Source organism: Mustela erminea, chromosome 20, assembly GCF_009829155.1.
Source record: "Mustela erminea isolate mMusErm1 chromosome 20, mMusErm1.Pri, whole genome shotgun sequence".
Classification (NCBI taxonomy): domain Eukaryota; kingdom Metazoa; phylum Chordata; class Mammalia; order Carnivora; family Mustelidae; genus Mustela; species Mustela erminea.
Window position 1 is genome coordinate 39,666,864 of NC_045633.1, and position 19,784 is coordinate 39,686,647.

Consider the following 19,784-nt stretch of genomic DNA (forward strand, 5'->3'; position numbering starts at 1 on the left):
GGGTAGAAAGCAAAGAGCACAGAGTTTCCTTTTGAGGTGATGAAAATGTTCCAAACTTAATCGCAATAATGGTCACACACACCTGGGAATATACTAAAAACTTTTGCATTGTACACTGTAAGTGGATGAATTATGAGGTATTTTAATTATAGCTCAATGAAAGCGTTTTTTAAAAAAATAAACATTAGGGTGCTCTCTGCTGAATCCACTGTGAGAATGAAGACATTTTCAGTAACCAGACTGTCCACCTTTTAGAAAATGTATCCCTCTGATGGGACAGTTATCGTGAAAAGCCCAGAAGACTCCTGCGGAGGGATGTCATCAGTGTGGAAATCAGCCTCCTTGGAAGGAAAGTGAGAGGCTTTGGATTGACAAACAGAGAGGAACTGGCGACCGTTCATGTGGTCGGTAGTCAAATACAGCACATGAGCAAGAGTGTTCCACTGGGTTTCCGTTCGGGTGAGGTCAGTGTGTGCTCATTTCCCCATTTATGCCTTTATTATGGAGAGCAGATCTTTTGTTAAAATCTGAAAATTCTTGGATGAAAAAAAATCCATTTGCTGGTTCAAATGAGGCCAGCTGTTGCTCGGTGCCTGTCCCAAGCCCAGAAAGTAACTGGCATTGAACTTGTACAAATTCACCTTCTTTGATTCAGCAAGCTACAACAGTTAATCACAAGGACATGAGAAAATTTTAGATGCTGTCTGTCTCTGAAAAAGGAACTCAAGAAGATCTGAGGTTTTCCACTAGAGTAACAAGATGCCAAATGAGTTCCAAGACCTATTTGAGATATTGTTTAAATGCAATGAAATTTATCAGTCGGGGGAAAAAAAATAGGAAGTCTTGCGCTCCTGGGTGGCTCACTCAGTTGAGATCTGCCTTTGGCGTGGGTCATGATCCCAGAGTCCTGGGATCAAGCCCCGTGTTGGGCTCCCTGCTCAGTGGGGAGTCTGCTTCTCCCTCTCCCTCTGCTCCTTCCCCTGCTCCTTCTCTCTTGTTCATTCACTCTCTCAGATAAATAAATAACATCTTTTTAAAAAATAGGAAGTCTCAAACTTCTCTCTGATCAACGGAGTATCCTGTGACTTGCTTGTTAAGCTCAAGGCTGTGACCAGACAACTTTGCAGGGACACCCCACCACAAGGGGAAGCATGCTCTACGAGCACTTCCTGTCCTAGACATCAGAAAGTCCTGTGGTTGTAGGGTAATTTGGGAAAAGGAATGAAGGGGCCATCGACAATGGTAAATGCAGTTTGGGGTGTATTACCTTGAATAAGTCATTTTACCTCTCTGAGCCTTAATTTCCTCATCTGTGACAGACACAGCAGAACCATTTCATAGTTTTCAGAGCTGTAAGGGTCTCTTCACAGAATGCCCACTCATGGGGATTGCTAGCACTATGGCCATCCGGCAATAGGAATCCAGAGGGCACCCCACACAGCCCAGGTCACCTTTGCCTCAGTGATGCTCTGTATGCTCTCATTTGCGGGTGGGGGGGAGCAGGGCCCATGGGATGGTCATGCAACAAGGAGGGGGATCAGCTGCCAGAAAGTCACAGTCCGGCTAACACCAGACAGTGCAGACCCCGAGTACAAACGTAGTCACAGCGACTGTCCCAGGAAGAAGGAAAAGGGAGAGGTTCCTTCCGACCGAAGAAACAAAAGAGCTGGCGTCTGAACCGAGCTTGGAAAGATGACCCGGAGAACAGAACAAAGAACGCTACAGCCTCCAAGACAAGCCTGGGAAAGTATTTCTGGGCCCAAGAGGCAGGTGTACGAACAGAAGTGCACAGCGGGAGGATGGAAGGGAAGCCCGGAAAAGTAGCTTAAGACAGACAGACGCACAGTCCGACGGCAAAGTGACTCCAAGCTTCAGATGTACAATAGCCGCGAATGAAACACAAAAGGAGACAGGCCCCAAAAGATCTCGTCAAGATCCGAGTGAGGGAGACCTCTTTGTGAACCAGACACAAGCAGAAAGTGGGATTGGGGAGCCATAGGGCCTGCCTCTGGCTCACGGGCAGAGGTCCTGTCTGAAGGGCTCCGTTTTCCCTCCCCTGGGGTGGCAGGAAGTAAAAGCGCCACTGGCACAATCCCCGGAGAGCCCTCAAGATGCCCCGGAAAGGGGAAGAAGAACCGACCCTCCAGCCTGCCGCCCCCGGCCCAGCACACACCCGGGCAACGTCTCCCAGGAGAGCACGGGCTCAGGGGCCGCCTGGGGACTGCGTGCTGAGGTGTCGACGGTGAACGTGAAAAATGGAAACAGCCTAAATGCTGAGTAGGCTGAGGGCACAGTCGGTGGCGGCGTGTTCACGCAGGGGACTCGTCCCCAGCAATTCAGTGTATGAGCTGGAGCTGCCTCTAGCCAGGACTTCAGATCCGGCCAAAGCGCGACTCGTGGCCACGTGGGGCTTCCTGGGGTGGGAGAGCGCATGGTCTCCCAGGGAGGGATGCCGCTGCCGGTGACCGGCTCTTCATCTGCCACAGGTACTCGAAGGAGCAAGGTCACTCGACGGCGGCCAGTGTCAGGGATAAGTCAGGGAGATGGGAGGTGACCCGACAGGGGGCTAATCTGTATCAGTCGTGTCAGAGAAGAACATCACGTGCCCCTTATTCCCCTCGTTTAAAATCCTCTGCTTTTCTCCTTCCCATATGGTGGATTTTGAGCTCTTTTCTGTAGGTGGGGGTGGAAAGTGTTTGGAAAGCTCCAAACACTGGGTTTGAAGAATGCTGCAGGAGAAAAAGAGTTTCAGGAAGGGCATGTCTCCTCTTTTCGGCAACCGCAGATGCAAGACGTCATTCCGTGTCATAAGTTGGTTCAAAGAATCTTGCCTGAATGAAGTGTGGAACTGAGAATACTCATGAAAGTTCCATCCAGAACTGACGCTTGTTTTATTTTCTGTTACTAAACACTGTCCTTGGAAAGGAGACGCTGCTTTACACAGCAACACGGGGAATCCCAAAAACACTGTGCTGAGTGAGAGAAGCTAGACACGAAACTCATCCTGTGTAATTCTGTTTGTGTGAAACTCTAGAGAAGCCAGATCTAACCTATAGCAACAAAACGCAGATTGGTCATTGCTTGGGGCCAGGGGTGAGGACAGGGCTGACGGGGAAGGATCAGAGGGTCCTGCCTGGAGTAGTGGGAAAGTTCTACATTTTGACAGTGGTGCTGGGCACTCAGGTGTACATTTGCCAAGTCATATCAAACTGTGCACTTGGAATGCGCATGCATTTTATTACATGGGAACTATGACTCCAGAATTTGTCTTAAAAAAAAAAAAAAAAAAGTCCTCGGGAGTATTTCCAAAATGTGGGGGAAGAACTTTTTAAGAAGTTGGACTTTAGAGACTATTTTTAGATCTCTGTCATGGAGAGTAAGCAGACTGCAAAGCAGTTTGGATCAAACAACACAAAAATAATTGGTGATTATGCCAAGAGCACAAGGAGTGTTACCCTGATTGGAATAGGTTGAGGGTAAAGAGAATGGAAAAATCTGGCAACATTGAGCACAGAAAATCCTTCTGATGAATTTTGCTATGGAGAGGACCTCAGGATCAAGGAAGAACACTTTTCACGATAGGAGATCTAGAACATGTTTGAATGCTGTCCAGAAGCAGGACAAACACTGTCAATGTCAAGATGCCTGGGAGGGGTCACTGAGAGGAGGTCCTTGAGCAGGCACGAAGAGACGGGATTCTGAGCCCACACGGAGGGGCTGGACTTTGAGGGGAACAGGGACAATTCATCTAGGGTAATAGGGACGCAGGCAGAGAATGTGGGGGTAGTTGCAAGGGGGTGGGTAGATTTGGTGGTGGAAAGTGAGGGATTCTCTTAGAAAGGTTTTATTTTATTATTTTATTTCTTCCTTTCCCTACCCTCCCTCCCTTCATTTCTTCCTTCCTTCTTTCCTTGACTTAAAACAACAGAAATTTATTATCTCACGGATCTGGAGGCCAGACGTCTGAAATCAGGGTATTAGCAGAGTTGATTTTTTCTGGAGGAAAGGCATTAACAGTACGATATCTGGGAGGAACATTACACTTGGACTGTTTTGATGAGGAAACAAAAGGCACACTGAGGACATAGCAGAAGCTGACACCCCCAACCCTCCCCCCCAACCCAGATGGGATATGTGTGACGTTCCTTGCACACTCCTGGCTGCCCTAAAGCTAAGGACAGGAAAAGCAAGGAGTAAACACAATTGTATAGATCACAATCCTGCAAGACAGGTGCCTGCCCCCGTTAACAGGTGTGTTAGCAATCTACAGGAACAAGGCATGTCTAGCAATACCGCAGCTACCGGAGGGAAATGTAGATCCAAGAAAATGTCCTTACGACCTGCGGCGGACAGCCCACTGACCGACACTGGACGCGGCAGGGTGTAGGGCTCCTCCGGAAACTCCCGGCTGTCCTACTGTTACTGCCTTGCTGGAGGGAAAACCACCCTAACGGGACAGTGGCAAGGCCTCTGGTATCCTATGCGTCTTTAACACGTGAAAATCCTTTTGAAACTTCCCTTTCCTTATCTCCCCCAACCCCTCAGTGAATCAGCCTCCCCTCAGAACCCCGTGCGGCTGCTCCTTCTGCCCATGGGTCCTGTCCCCGTCCGCCCCTCTGAACCTCACCTAAATTTAAAGCCCCTCAGCTTCAAGTGTCTGTCAACCGGCCGCGGGTTCTAAGGACATTTACTCGTGTCTACACTCCGTCCTGGAAGCCGGCTGGCCGCGGAGACGCTGTTCTTGCGCAGTGCTCGAGCTGCTGTAAACTGAGGGAGACTCGTGCGGTGCAGGATTGGAACCTCTGTAAGTGAACTGCTTTTCCTTTAGGGCAGCCAGGGGCGCGTCAGGAACCCCACTGTGTCCCACGGCGGGGTGTTGAGGGGTGTCAGCCCCCGCCCGTCCTCAGGTCACTGTGTCCCACGGCGGGGTGTTGTGGGGTGTCAGCCCCCGCCCGTCCTCAGGTCACTGTCCCACGGCAGGGTGTTGTGGGGGTGTCAGCCCCCGCCCGTCCTCAGGTCACTGTGTCCCACGGCGGGGTGTTGTGGGGTGTCAGCCCCCGCCCGTCCTCAGGTCACTGTGTCCCAGGGCGGGGTGTTGAGGGGTGTCAGCCCCCGCCCGTCCTCAGGTCACTGTGTCCCACGGCGGGGTGTTGTGGGGTGTCAGCCCCCGCCCGTCCTCAGGTCACTGTCCCACGGCGGGGTGTTGTGGGGGTGTAAGCCCCTGCCCGTCCTCAGCGTCACTGTCCCACGGTGGGGTGTTGAGGGGTGTCAGCCCCCGCCCGTCCTCAGGTCACTGTCCCACGGCGGGGTGTTGAGGGGTGTCAGCCCCCGCCCGTCCTCAGGTCACTGTCCCACGGTGGGGTGTTGAGGGGTGTCAGCCCCCGCCCGTCCTCAGTGAGCCTTCTGTTCCCCCACCACTTGCTTCTCTCTTTGCGGCCCCGGCCTGTCAAAGGGGAGCGTGGGGCCCCGCTTGGAGGCCTGGGCCGCAGCCATGAGGCAGCAGAAGGCTGGCTGAGGACAGCGCGCCGGCTGGCCCCCTGCACCGCTGCCCCCGCCCCTCCCTGCACCGCTGCCCCCGCCCCTCCCGTTCGCTGGGTGGGACACGGTGGACGTTCATGCTAATGCCTCAGTGGAGGGAAAACCACGGGAACGTGACCACGGCAAGGCCTCGGGCGTGTCCCCGGTCCTCTTCAGCACAGGAAAGTTCTGAAAATCTCCCTTTTCCTTTGCTCCCCCGACTCCCAAGCGCAGCATGCGTCACCCCTGGGGACCCCGGCGCGGCGGCCCTTGCTGCCCACGGGTCCTGTCCCCAAGCTCTAGTAAAACCACCTTTTTGCGCCAAAGCCACCTCGGGACGACCATGGGCTCGGCCCCTCACCCCACCTCTATTCCAGAACCACATTAAGGCGGCCGTAGGGGGAGGCCCAGGGCCAAGCTACGGCCGCGGCGGGGGCACCGCCAGGCACGGCCGAGGCTTTGCCTGGGCTCACGAGGCGTCCGACCCTGGGCCTCCCGCTGGCCGGCGGCCCCAGACGCCCCAGCCGGGGAGGGCCGGCGGTCCCCCTGGCCAGGGACCTCGCTGCCTTCCGGAGCTGGGGCGGGACGCGGGCGGGGGGGGAACCGGAGATGGTTCGGGCCCCGCGCGGGCCCTCCCCGCCGTCGCCGCGGGGCAGCGGGGAGCGCATTTCCCGGGGACCTTCCGGCCTCGCGCTCCTCCGCCCCCGGCACCCGCCTTCCACCAAGATGGCGCGGGCGGCGGCGGCGGGTCACGTGGCCGCGCCCCGCCCCTCCCGGCCCCCCGCCCCCTCCGCCCCCTCCGCCCCCTCCGGCCCCTCCCGGCCCCTCCCGCGCGGCTCGGAGCGCGGCGCGGCCGCAGTCGCCTGCGAGCGAGCGGCCGGAGGCAGGCATGCACCCGGCGGCCTGGGCGGCGCTCGGCCCGCTGCTCTGGGCCTGCGGGCTGGCGCTGCGGGGCGGGATGCTGTACCCGCGGGAGAGCCCGTCGCGGGAGCGCAAGGAGCTGCACGGCCTCTGGAGCTTCCGCGCCGACTTCTCCGAGAACCGGCAGCGCGGCTTCGAGCAGCGGTGGTACCGGTCGCCGCTGCGCGAGGTGCGGGCCCGCGGGCGGGGGCGGCCGGCGGAGCAGCGCGAAGGGCGGGCTGGGGGGCCGCGGGCGGGCGGCGGCCTGCCGGGCGGGGGCGGCCCCTGCGCGACCCGGCCCGCTGGGACAGGCGCCGCGGCCGGGCCCCGAGCTGGAGCGCGGGAGCGGGGAGCCCTCGGCGCCGGGTCCCCAGCCCCGCCGCGGCGCGGAGGAGCCATCGCAGGGTTCGGAGAGAGGACGGGGCTCGACCCCCGCCCAGCCGGGGACCCCCCCCCCGGCCTCCCGTCCGACTTTGGGGGCGCAGTCGGCCTTCGCGCTCCCGGGCGCGCGTCTCTCCTAGACCCCCTTCCGCCCTCCGCTCGGCGTTCACGGGGAGGAAGACCGGGGGCCGGGGCCGGCGCGCGCACTGCGAGCTTCCCCTGCAGAGCGGTCCCTGCCCCCCGCCTTCCTCCCGCGGGCGGTCAGTTGACCGTCTTCCTCTTAGGGTCCGCTCACGGGTCCGCTTGTCCCCGGCAGGCTTGCGGCCGGCTCACCCGGGGCACAGCCTGCCCCTCCCCCAGCCTGGCGCACCAGCCCCGCAGACGTTTCTCCCCAAGTCCCACACCCGTCCAGCCACTGTTCATTGAGTCTCTGGAAATCGCGGACGCTCTTCCCCAGGCTGCTTCCAGGCCCACTGAGCTGTCTGTCCCCTTCGTGCCTGGCCTTGTACCCGAGGGGATCAGGGGGTTCCCTGCCAGGTTCAGGTTCACCCAGTTGGGCCAACTTGCGCTCAGGCAGTATCCCGTGGGCCCCAGAAGGCCTTCCCTGACCCCACGATAGTTCCCGCCACCCTCCAGACTCTTCACAGAGCTGACCACCTGCCTGCGGAGGCCTCGTTTTATTCCTGGCACCTACAGCGGCCTTGTAGGTTCGGGGCACACTGTCCATTACGTGTCTGAGCGACCAGCATCCGCTTAAATGATCATCAGTCAGGTGCTGGCAGAGAAGGACAGTGGTGGGGCGCCCGGGTGGCTGCGTCCGTTAAGCGCCTGCCTTTGGCTCAGGTCATGATCCCAGCATCCCAGGATGGAGTCCCACATCAGGCTCCCTGCTCAGCAGGGAGTCTGCTTCTTCCTCTACCCCTCCCCCCTGCTCGTGATCTCTCTCACTCTTTCTCTCAAATAAATAAAATCTTTAAAAAAAAAAAAGAGGAAGAATGACAATGACGCGACGGCCTGGAATCCCAGGGCCTGGGAGAAGTCATCTTGTCCCGCTTTCTTCCTGCAGGCAGGCTTGTGGGAGGACCTGGCCTCTAGGGACGGGGGCTGCCTGGGTCCTGGTCTTAGAGTCCAAGGTGCTCTGGGCCTAACCCCAGCCCTTCTCTCCTCAGTCGGGCCCCACACTGGACATGCCGGTTCCCTCCAGCTTCAACGATGTGGGCCAGGATAGGCAGCTGCGCAGCTTTGTCGGCTGGGTGTGGTATGAGCGGGAGGTGACCCTGCCCCAGCGATGGACCCAGGACCTGGGCACGAGGGTGGTGCTGAGGATTGGCAGTGCCCACTACTATGCCATTGTGGTCAGTACCACCAGCATCAGGCAGGGCGAGCGGTCAGGCGCAGTTGCTGAGCAGCTTGGGACTGCCTGATTCACAGGGGTCACCTGACAGCCTGCCCTCTGGGGTGGATGGGGGGCACACTCAGGCCCTACTCTGGGGTTCGTGGCGGGGGTCAGGGGAGGGTTGCCCGATCTGTTCTGGAGCTTGGTTCCTCCCTCTGTGAGTCAGGCGGCAGTCGGCAGGGCCCTCAGGCCCCACATACTGCCCATCGTGCGGGGCGGTGCCGGAGATGGCAGGACCGACTTGTTCCTCCCTCCCATATCTCCCTGTGTCTGCAGTGGGTGAATGGGGTGCATGTGGTGGAGCATGAGGGGGGGCATCTCCCCTTCGAAGCTGACATCAGCAAGCTGGTCCAGAGTGGGCCCCTGTCCTCCTGCCGCATTACCATTGCCATCAACAACACACTCACCCCCCACACGCTGCCGCCAGGGACCATCCTCCACAGGACGGATACCTCCAAGTGAGCAGCACCCTGCTCCCCGCTCCACCCCACTCCCCACCCCGCCCACTGGTCTTCCCACTAGGGGCTGGGTGGTCTTGGCAGAGGTGAGGCCCTGGCTCTGGGAGGCCAGGCAGATGTTCCAGCTGAGGTCGAAGGACCAGAGCAAGTCTGCAGTTAGGCATTCTCTCCCATCCTAGGTACCCTAAGGGTTACTTTGTGCAGAACACAAACTTTGACTTCTTCAACTACGCGGGACTGCATCGGCCCGTGCTTCTCTACACTACACCTACCACCTACATCGATGACATCACCGTCACCACCAGCGTGGACCAGGGCACCGGTAAGGGCTCCTGGCAGGAACTTCCCTCGGCCAGGCCCCAAGTGGCTCTGCTCCCTGTATAGAAAGATCCTCTAGGGGAGACGCTCTCCCAGCATCTCTTCACCCGCAGGCTTCCCATCCACCTAAGGGGAGCTGCGGCCCAGCCTGTCGGAATAGGCACGGGCAGCAGAAATCACCCAGCTGGTCTGACCTCATTTTGTGAAGAAAGGAAGCTCAAAGAGATGCGGGGCTTGCCTAAAACCATAGCTCCGGGTGGATAGCTCAGGGTTCAGGAGAATCATGTCTCTTCCCCCTGTGCTGCCCTCCCTGCAGACTGAGACTCAGGGTGGTGGCCCCAGGGAACCGTCCTCTGTATGACCCAGGCTGTTTCCTTCCCCTCTTTTGTCTGATCTGTCTTGTCCCTTGCAGGGCTGGTGGATTACCAGATTTTCGTGCAGGGCAGTGAACACTTCCAGTTGGAAGTGCGTCTTCTGGACCAGGAAGGCAAAGTCGTGGCCCAGGGGACAGGGTGCCGCGGTCAGCTGCAGGTTCCCAATGCCCACCTCTGGTGGCCCTACCTGATGCATGAGCACCCCGCCTACCTGTACTCTTTGGAGGTAATGACCTGGGGCTGCAGAAGGCCTTTTGCCCCCACCCAGCAGCTGCGGCTCCCGGTGGTGGGGCGGGGGGTACAGGACAGGTAGTCGGTCAGGCACACCAGGTCTCCTGAGCTTCCCAGTCAGTTGGATCGCAGTGTACTCTGCCCGGCCGTCTCAGCGCTTGGTGAGGAGCCCGGCTTTGAAGAGCAGGCGTGGGGCAGGGTGAGGAGAGTCTCCTCCTTGCTGGCGGCAGAAGTCGGGAATTTCCGCATCTCTCAGCTTGTGGGCCCCGCGGTGCATGTGCGGGCCCTTCCTGCTGAAGGGAGGGCTGTGTGGGGCTCAGGCCTGCAAGGAAGCCCCACACCCGGTTCTCTGCGCTGGCAGGTGAGGGTGACCACGCAGACAGCAGCTGGGCCTGTGTCTGACTTCTACACTCTCCCCGTGGGGATTCGCACTGTCGAGGTCACAGAGCGCCAGTTCCTCATCAACGGGAAACCTTTCTATTTCCATGGCGTCAACAAACACGAGGATGCAGATGTGAGTTGTGGCCTCTGGACCCCTCGGAGGGCCATTTCCTGTCTCACCGCCCCCACGGCCCCTGCAGCAGTCGAGGTGGCTCGGAGCAGTTGAGCATAGTGCTGGAAACCGCTGCCCGACGGGCTGTGCTGGGGCCGCACAGAGGGCTAAGGCGGTGACCCCTGGGCGGCCTGGCTTCAGAAAGCAGTGCGCGGGGCCGGGGTTCGGGCTCACCCCGCCGTGCTCTGCCCCAGATCCGGGGAAGGGGCTTTGACTGGGCCCTGCTGGTGAAGGACTTCAACCTGCTGCGCTGGCTCGGGGCCAACGCCTTCCGCACCAGCCACTACCCCTACGCGGAGGAGGTGCTGCAGCTCTGCGACCGCTACGGGATCGTGGTCATCGACGAGAGCCCCGGCGTGGGCATCGTGCTGGCGTGAGTGCCCGCCCCGGCCCCGCCCCGCCCCACCCCACCCCGGCCCGCTCCGCCCCGCCCCACCAGGCCCCGCCCCGCCCCACCAGGCCCCGCCCCGCCCCCTCCCGACCCTCCGCTCCGTGTGCCGCAGCCAGAGCTACGGGAACCGGTCTCTGCAGCACCACCTGGAGGTGATGGGGGAGCTGGTGCGCAGGGACAAGAACCACCCCGCGGTGGTCATGTGGTCCGTGGCCAACGAGCCCGCCTCCTTCCTGCCGCCCGCCGGTTACTACTTCAAGTGAGTGCGGCCGCCCTGGGCCGGGCCGGGGCTGAGAGCGCGGGTGGGGGGGATGGGAGGGGTGCGAGTGCGGTGGGGGTGGGGGGTGCGAGTGCGGTGGGGGGATGCGGGCGGCGGGATGGGGGGATGGGGAACGGGGGTGCGAGGGGGCGAGGGGAATGGGGTGGGGTGGGGGAGGGGCGCCGGGCAGGTGCAGCGTCCGCCCTCGGCGCTTCGGAGGCGTGAGCCGCGCGAGGCGAAGTTCCAAGCCACCCCCGTCTCCACCGTCTCAGTGTCTCCGTTGTCCCCACTCCTGGGAAGGCTCGTGTACGTTGAAGGTGCAGAAAACCGCCGGGTGTTGCTTCGGGTTCACTTGTCCGTGCAGTTCGGCTCTGTAAGACCGCGTTTTCCCGGCAGATGACCCTGCGCAGGCCTGTCCGTGACGTGCGCGCTCCGACTGCTCTCAAGTGACACCGTTGCCCTAAGTGCCAGTAGCTCCTCCGTCCCCCACCAGGCATGGCCGGGACAGAGCCCCCGTAGGGCAGTGCTGGCAACAACCGCCCGGTTTGCTGCCCTGCGGGGAGGCTTCCTTGGTTCCTTGTCTTTCTTAGGGTCAGGGTCACAGCTGTAACTAAGCCTGCAAGGGGGGTCACTTGCTTCTGGGGGCAGCAGAGACCGTCCCAGTGTCACGGAGCACTGTGAGCTGAGCTGTGGGTAGAAGATGCGCAGCTCTGAGCCGCAGGTCCACCTGGGCAAAGGACTGCCTGGCACACACAGCCCGGAGCCTTGGGGCCTCAGGCCGTGCTGAGCCAGGGTTGGGGGACAGACGTTTGTTGTGGAGCGGGAAGGAGTGCAGGCGCCCGGGAACAGGTGCCTGAGGTTCCTACCAGCTGTTCGGGGAGGTGCATGATGGCCAGGGCAGGGGGCAGGCAGCCGGGCTGTGGCTAAGGCTGCCTGGGCCTGAGGAGCTCAGCGAGGCTTCGAGGCTTCCCAGTGACACACAGGCTGTTTCAGAGTGTGGCTCTGGGACTCGAGGTGAGGGATGGCGTTCTGGCTTGGGGAAACCACAGCCCTTGAAAGAGGAGGGCAGTGTGGGGAGGGCTTCGAGGAGAAGGACACTAGCCACGAGAAGAGAGAAGCAGGCTTACGCTGTGAATGGGGTGACCGGCACTGGGGTGGCCTCTGCCAGGTCCCCGGGCTGAGCCCTGACCACAGGCTGGGTCCTCTGTTGGGAAGCCTTTTCTTAGGGTCCCTCCCTGATGAACGCGTCTCAGCATCAATGTTGTTTCTTCTGAGTCTGGGCTGACTTGCCCGTGCCCGTTAAGTGCCCTGTCACTGCCTCCCAGAACTCTGCGCCTCCCCGCCATGGTCCTCCCGCCCCTTGTCACCATTCATAGTGTCTCCCTGTGCAAGTGTCTGCTTCCCCTGCTCCACCGAGCTGCGGACGGCCGGGGCTGTTCTCCAGCCAGGGCCCTGGGCACAGCCTGCCTCCTGGCACAGACCCCCTGCCTTGTGGAGTTTGTGCCCCTCCCGGTTACACCCGCGCATTCTTCCTCCTCCTCCTCCTCCTCTTCTTCTTCTTCTTTTTTTTTTTTTTTTTAAGGATTTTATTTATTTATTTGTCAGAGAGAGCTCGAGCTCAAGCAGGGGGAGCAGCAGGCAGAGCGGGCAGAGTGGGCAGAGGGAGAAGCAGCTTCCCCGCTGAGCAAGGAGGCTGATGTGGGACTCCATTCCAGGACCCTGGGATCATGACCTGAGCCGAAGGCAGACGTTTCACTGACTGAGGCCCCAGGCGCCCCTCACCCCGCGCGTTCTTGCTTTCAAGAGCTCTTCCAGAGATTGGGAATGCAGCTTTTAGCCACACCAAGTCCCAGCTTCGGGTGCCTGCACACCCCTGTGACGGCGGCCCTCTCTCTGGGGAGGGGGGGACTTGGGGGTGGAGAAAGATGCTGGGGAATGTGATCTAAGGCTGGAAGGACGTGTCTGCTCCCCTCAGGTCCTCTTCAGGGTCAGAAGGAGAGCAGGGTTTTGGCTGGGAGATGGGATGGAGAGAGAGAGAGAGAGATGGCTGTCCAGGGTCCTTGCCGGACTGACGAGCCTGTGTCTTCTGCCCTCCGTGGACAGGACGCTGATTGCTCACACCAAAGCCTTGGACCCCTCCCGGCCCGTGACCTTTGTGACCAACTCCAACTATGAAGCAGACCTGGGGGTGAGCCTGGGGGGCCCCCCGCCTGTCCTCTCGCCATCTCTGGTGCTTGCTAACATGGGCTGCTGGGAAGAGCCCTGAGCACCCGGTCCACGCGCTTTCCTCACAGTGTCCGGGTGAGGGAGAGCCAGCTGCTGACCTGCCGGGCAGTGATTCCGAATCCAGGCAGGCAGGGCACAGGCAGCTTTCGGTTGTTGTCAGTGCAGACCCCGCATCTGATGCTGCTCAGTTGGGGAGCACCACAGTTGTTGCCGTCCAGGGTTTCTCAAACCTGGCCCATTGTCAGAACTCCCACGGGGAATGCCTGGATTCTGAGATTCCGGGTTGTTGTGTCTGAGGCGGCTCTGAGTTTTTAGAAAGTTCCTCAGCGACTGCAGTCGTCACCTTGCTCTGGGGACCACAGGCTGGGATGGAAGGGAAAGCCGGGCTCCCACATGACGTGAGCAGCGGCTCCTTGGAAACGACGTGCGCCGTTGCATGAAGCTGGAAGACATGGGAGCAAGAAAACGCTTCTTCACGAGAGCACTCAAGGCCAGTACTTAGGAGGGAAGTGCAGAGGGAGCAAACATCTCATGGAAAGAACGGAGGAGAAAATGCAACACACGAATATAAGTTGGGAGCTCTCATTTTAACACGGATGGGAGAGGTTTGTATCCCTGGTGCTTCCTCGCCATCTCTCGGGAGCACGCCTTCAGGAGACTGGCAGACGCCAGCGTGGCACAGGCAGGTGTGGACGTTCTCAGAGCCCAAGTGGCATCTCTTCTTGTTCTGGTCTGCCGCGCAGACAGGGCAGCCAGTGCCTGAGCCTCCGAGGGTCGCCAGACTCCTGGTGGGATATGCCATCTGGGCGCATGTGTCTCCCACAGGCTTCCTTGTCCCGCCTGCTGCTTTCAGTGACATACATACTGTACCTGCTCTCAAGTGACACTGTTGGGCAGGACCGATCCTGTTCCCTAAATGCCAGTAGCTCCTCCCTCCCCCACCAGGCACTGTCTGCCACCACTCTTGGGAAGGGGCTCTGTCACCTGGGAAAGTCAGACTGCATCAGTCCCAGGGCAGGCTCTGGAGATGGGCGTTGGTTCAAGTGACGGGAGGGCCTGGACACTGGCTGCCTAGTGTTCGCCGCATGGTCCTGGGCACCGCCCCGTGTGGACGCGAGGCGGTCCTGCCCGTCCTCTCTGCTCCCTGCCAGGAGAGAGTTTTCCAGCCAGCCCACGGCCCATACCACCGTCTCACAAACAGCACGGTTAACCAAGGTCTTTGCGAGGGGAAAGAGTGCGTCTGTCCTTCGGTTGGGAACTTTTCCCTAGGGCCAGGTAAGGGAAGGCTGGTGAAACAGGAGTGCTACAGAGAGAGGAACAAAATCCGATGCTACGGGCCCTGGGCTGCAGTGGGGCTGGCTGGTGGGGCACCTCTGTGCCTCTCCAGAGTCCAGCTGCGGGGCTCAGGAGCGCCTGTCCAGAATCCGCGCCTTGCCTGATTGTCACTCCCGCCTACATTTGCCGCACACGGGAGCTCCTCCCACCTCCCTGCCGGAACTGCCCCCCAGGCTGTGAGCCTTAGAGCTCTTTACAGCCTTCTGGTCTCTGAGCAGGTGCCGTGCTCTCCTCCTAGGCGCCGTATGTGGACGTCATCTGTGTGAATAGCTACTACTCTTGGTATCATGACTACGGGCACTTGGAGGTGATTCCGCTGCAGCTGGCCACGCAGTTTGAGAACTGGTACAGGACTTACCAGAAACCCATAATCCAGAGCGAGTACGGAGCCGGGGCCATCCCAGGGTTTCACCAGGTAAGCAGTGAGGGGTGTTCCGTTATTTCCTCCCTCTCCGGGACAGAGGTGTCTGCCGTTCCCCCAGGCCAGCACGCTGCGCCTCTCCCAGCCCTCACTGGTGCTGATGACCTCCCTGCGGTTCTTCAGGCTCACGCCGTCCTCCAGGGCTCGGGCCTCTGCCTCCCTCGCTTGGTCCTTCTGGCCTGGTTCCCAGAGAGCTGCCCAGTGACTGCCCGAGTCATCTCCTGAGCAAATCCAAACCTTGGGGGTCCCGTCATTGGCATCCCATGGCCCCCACGTTAAAGTCCCAGTCCCGGGCCAGAGCAGTCGCGCCCTTCGCTCTCTGCCCTCCCCCAGGTCGTCATCTTCCTCTGCCTTCGCTCTTGGCCACTGGACTGTTCTCACTGTGCTGGTCGGCTCCTGCTCTGGTGTGGGCTGTCCCTTCTCCAGGGACGCCCGTGTTAGCACCACATTCGCCGACTCCTGGGTTCCCACTCTGTGTTCAGGTCTCAGGTCCGATGTCCCCTCTTTGGTGAGATGTCCAAGCTGTCCCCTCTGCTTGGGCTCTGTCTCAGCCTTTGTCACCGCGTACCGTCATTATTGCTTGGACTCTCTCCTTGGCCAGAGTGCAGGCTCCAAGAGAGTGGCGGATTCCTAGTTACCGTTGCTTCCCAAGCCCTCGGCAGCCTCCAGCGCTGGGAGGATGCTAAATAATACTCAGTAGGGAAATGAATGAAATCTCGGAGCGAGGTTTAATCACTAGCGTTTTCCCTCCCTCTTTCTCTGCTTTTTTATTAAATTTCCTCACCAAAGATGAGATGCTCCTGCGGGGATTTTCTCCTGTGATTTCTGGAGCCACAGCCAGCCCCCAGCCCCCTCAGCCCCCTCACACTCACCTGTCACAGATGTCAGATTCTGTGTTGACGCACAATATGCTTATCCTTGCTGGGTCGGGCAGCCCCCCCCCCCCACTGTATTTCTCCACTCAGACCCTTAAATTCATCTTGCTTACACGGGAGGCCGTTGTGAAGACAGGTGGGCGAGGGGAAGTAGCTTATGAGAACAATATATATTCGTACCAGCCCTTCGTCCTGAAAAGGTCACGAACTCGGAATGTTTAAGGAGCTCAGTCTGCATATAGCGCTGATGGGACTGTTTGCGGGATGGAATTTTTTTGCAGTGCAACCGGTTTGGCCGAGTCGATTTAGTTTAATTCAGTCTTAGGTTTATTTAGCCACGCGTGGCGAGTGTTAGGCCAGGCAGTGTTGGTAAGAAAACCTGCGTGTGGCCCTGCCCTCACATTCGCTCGAACCAGAACAAAACATGGTTCTGTAGTAACGTGACGCTACATCAGTGCATCCTATGTAGCGTTTTAATCCTTCTCATTGGAACAGAAAGCCAGAGCCTACAGCGTTTTGTTCTCTTGCGAAAGGAGGGAGACACTGCCTCCTTGAACCTTGAACTTGCAGTGCCCCCAGGTTCCCATGGGAGGAAGGCATCTGAACATTGTTATGTCTCAGTACACCACACGGAGGCGCTCTCCACAGAACACTGAATGAGCCCCCACCCCCTCTGCCTTGGTTGGACCCTTGTCATTGAGTAGTGGGAGCTCCAGTGTCTCCTGGGGAGCTTTGTGGGGCGCTGCGCAGCCCCCCTACTAACCGTCCCCCCGGGCCCCAGCCTCGGCTCCACTCTCTCCTGTTGACCCTCGTTTCACTTAGAGCCAGAGGGCCGAGCTGCAGGAGCGGGGATGCTCCCACCTTTCCCGCCTCGAGGCCAAAACTGCCAGGGAAGCAGACACTAAGTGGTGACTTGTGGAATGGGTGGGTGCTGAGTAGCAGCCACTCACCTGGACCAGACCAGCTGAATGTGACATGAGGGCAGTGAGTCACCCTGGTTCTCCAGTTATACACTGGCAGCTACTTAAAACTTGAGGCTTAAATTTATTATTTGGGGGAGTCAGTCATTAAGTCTCTGCCTTCGGCTCAGGTCATGGTCCCAGGGTCCTGGGATCAAGTCCCACATTGGGCTCGTTGGTCAGCAGGGAGCCTGCTTCTCCCTCTGCCTGCCCGTCCCCCTACTTGTGCTTACCCTCTGGCAAATAAAATCTTTAAAAATAATAATAATAATATAAATAAATTTATCATGTGAAGACTTATTTTTAGTTTCCATGTAGCTCAGCTTTCAGACTACACTGGTGAATAGAGATGTTAGGGTAAGAGCAAGAAAAGACCAAATTCTGTTGATAAGTAAAGCACTTACTATCTCAGGTTCTTTACTAAAAATCCCTGGTCTTTACTCCCGGCTACCTCCGCCCTGGCTGTGTCTGCACCAGCATGTCCTGCAGTCACTACAGCCACTGGGAAGTTGGGTGTTTTGGTTACTGTCACATGGGTCTTCATTTTTTCTAACATTTACAGTTGCATCAGTTTGTCTCTTCCGTTCTCCCTGTGCCTTGAATTCCAGGATCCACCTGCGATGTTCAGTGAGGAGTACCAGAAGGCTCTGTTGCAGCAGTACCACATGGTTCTGGATGAGAAACGCAAAAACTACGTGGTTGGAGAGCTCGTCTGGAATTTTGCCGACTTTATGACTGACCAGGGTGAGTGGCAGTTGGGGTTAAGGAATGGACCGTATCTCATTCAATCCGGTTGGCCTGTTAGTTCGGGGCAGTTGGTTGTAAGAAGTGCTCATTGGGTCTGGCGACATGAGAATTTCCTGGGAGAAGCAAGTTGTGTTTAGCAAGCAGCAGTCAATTGCCTACTTCGCAGATCATTTTATGGTAAGAAAAAAAAGCCAACAGAAGAGCCTGTTGTCTTGAGGCAAAAATGACCAGCTGAACCTTAGTCTGTTCACAACAGGGTGAGGAAATATCAGACCTTGTATTGGATTTCCCTGTGGAACGCACCCCTTATTCCAGAGTCGGGTGCAGAGCCTGGGAAACAGGGTATTTCATGTGTTTTCCGTCGTTCCCCGGGAAGAGGGAGCTTCACCCAGCACAAGCAGGCGTCGCAGTGTTGTGCACGTGGGAGGCTCTAAGTCCGCATGCTCCGAAGTGGGGCGACAGGAGGGCCCCTTCAGCTAAGTCGCGAACGAAGGGACCCCGTTTCCTCCTGTGCCTCCAGGTGTTCCAGCCTGCAGCCCAGCCATCTGGGGAGGTGAGGAAGGGTTTGGCTCTGGTGGGAATTAGAACGTGTCACCCAATAGGGGAAGACAAGTCTGCGGAAGGGGACAGTTTCATTAAAAACTGGAATGGAGAAGGGGGTAAAGAGGAAAAGGAAGGAGAACGTGAGCCTCTCCGTGTTCGGCAGAGGGGATCAGTGGCTCTGGGAGGCCGGCAAGTGCGCACGGCGGCGCGGGCGACCCGGGAATCCATCTGAGACAAGGCTTGTCGCGGACGGACCTTCCGTTCGGCAGAGGCTGCGCGCAGCGGGGCCCGAGGGGACGTGCCCGGAGCCTGTCGCCGCTCGGCTCCTCCCCGGCTGGGCCCCAGCAGCGGGAGCCCCGGCCGGCCCGGTCCCGACGGCCGCTGCCGAGCCGCCCCGCCCCCCGCCAGTGAGCCGCGGGGACGCCCGTTTCCCAGAGAGGAGACGTCACTCGGGCTGTTGGGCCCCCACAGACGCAGACGCAGACGCAGCGCCGCGGGGAGCCGAGGGGGTCGGGGCAGCGGTGGTGCCGCCGCCCGCCTCCGAGGCCGCCTCCCGAGCGGCCTGAACCGCGACAGGGCCCTTCCGCTGGCGCCCCGCGTGGCCCCGCACGAGTCGCCTGAGACGCCTTTGCCTTGTTTTCAGCCCCGCAGCGAGTGATGGGGAACAAAAAGGGGATCTTCACCCGCCAGAGACAGCCCAAGGCGGCGGCGTTCCTGCTGCGGGAGCGGTACTGGCAACTCGCCAACGACACGCGGCGCCCCCCGGCCGCCGGCGGCTCGCAGTGCCTGGAGAGCGGCCTGTTCCACGTCTGAAGCTCGCGCCTCCGCTCCCGCCCGGCCGGGGCCGCGCCCCGCGAGGAAGAGACCGAGCGCCTCCCGGGCCGTGGGCGGCCGACCCTCGACGGTGACGGTCCGTCAGCGGCGAAAATAAAGGCTTTTGTTGTACGTGAGCCAAGAGTTGTCTCTGGAGGCGGCCGTCGGGCCCTGAGCGGAATCACCGCGCGAGCCTGAGGAAGCGCCCCGAGCGCTCGCTCGTGCCGGAAAGCGCTGGCGACTCTGTGCCGGGTCGGGCTTGTTCCGTCCCAGGCCGGGCTGCGGCGCCTCCACACCCGCACCCGCGTCCTCGGGCCGCCCGCGCTCGGGGAGCGGCCGGGAGCCTGCGGGAGAGGCGGCGCCCGGGTTCGCAGACCGGCTCCGTCCAGTGAGTCTGCGGGGAGGCTCCTCCCGGGGAGCAGCAGGGCCGCGGCCCGCTTCGCCCGTGAAGCTGACAGACAAGCGGAAGGAAGCCCGGGCCGGAGGGAGCGGAGAGGTTCCCCGTTCCTCAGCACAGGGCTCCGGCCTCCGCCACAGTCCGGTCGGCACGGAAGAGGACACGCGGGGATCAAAGGCCCACGGCCCCGTCCCCTCTGGCTCCAGCGAACGTGACGGGACCTTTTCCAACCCGCTGGGCCGGCAGACAAGCCCTCCAGGCCTCTGTGCCTCGGCGTGAGGCCACCTGCCCTGCGCCGGCCGGACGGTCTTGGGTCTTCCTTCTGGAATCACGCCGCCGCCTCGTCCGCCGGCCCCATCGCGCCGAGTCCCGCACAGCGCTCCCGGGGTTTCAGATCAACCCCGGCCGAAAGCGCCGCGCTCTGCGACAGGATTCCTGTGGGTGTCCCGTCAGATGGGGGACCGTGACCCAGTGTGGGTCTTAATGCGGAACTTGTCACTCACTCGTGGGTGGTACTTCGCTTCTCAGCACATCCCCGTTCTTACCCTCCCTTTCCGAGCTCCGCGAGGGGCGGTAATGTCATCTCCTCCTCGTGGCCCTCTTCAGACCACTTTTAAGGAACGTGAGCGTGGTAGGTTCAGACAGGAAGTTAGGGATTCTCGGGGTCCCACGTTTCCTGGGGCCACTGAA

General features: G+C 59.8%; 1 protein-coding gene across 3 annotated transcripts; it reads left to right on the top strand.

Moving 5' to 3' along the window:
• Positions 1-6,381: 6,381 nt before the first annotated feature.
• Positions 6,382-18,834, top strand: GUSB (glucuronidase beta). 3 transcript variants are annotated; one of them, XM_032328721.1, is made up of 13 exons: positions 6,382-6,607; positions 7,968-8,153; positions 8,471-8,652; positions 8,832-8,974; positions 9,383-9,570; positions 9,937-10,089; positions 10,323-10,501; positions 10,632-10,778; positions 12,882-12,966; positions 14,578-14,754; positions 17,203-17,338; positions 18,528-18,702; positions 18,754-18,834. In XM_032328721.1, the coding sequence occupies exons 1-12, from the start codon at positions 6,407-6,409 to the stop codon at positions 18,695-18,697; spliced, it is 1,947 nt and encodes a 648-aa protein (XP_032184612.1). In that variant the 5' UTR covers positions 6,382-6,406; the 3' UTR covers positions 18,698-18,702; positions 18,754-18,834. The 3 variants fall into 3 exon arrangements, with proteins under 3 accessions (XP_032184612.1, XP_032184614.1, XP_032184613.1); XM_032328723.1 differs by lacking the exon at positions 6,382-6,607 and adding an exon at positions 7,119-7,266; XM_032328722.1 differs by lacking the exon at positions 6,382-6,607 and adding an exon at positions 7,294-7,570.
• The last annotated feature ends 950 nt before the right edge of the window (positions 18,835-19,784 follow it).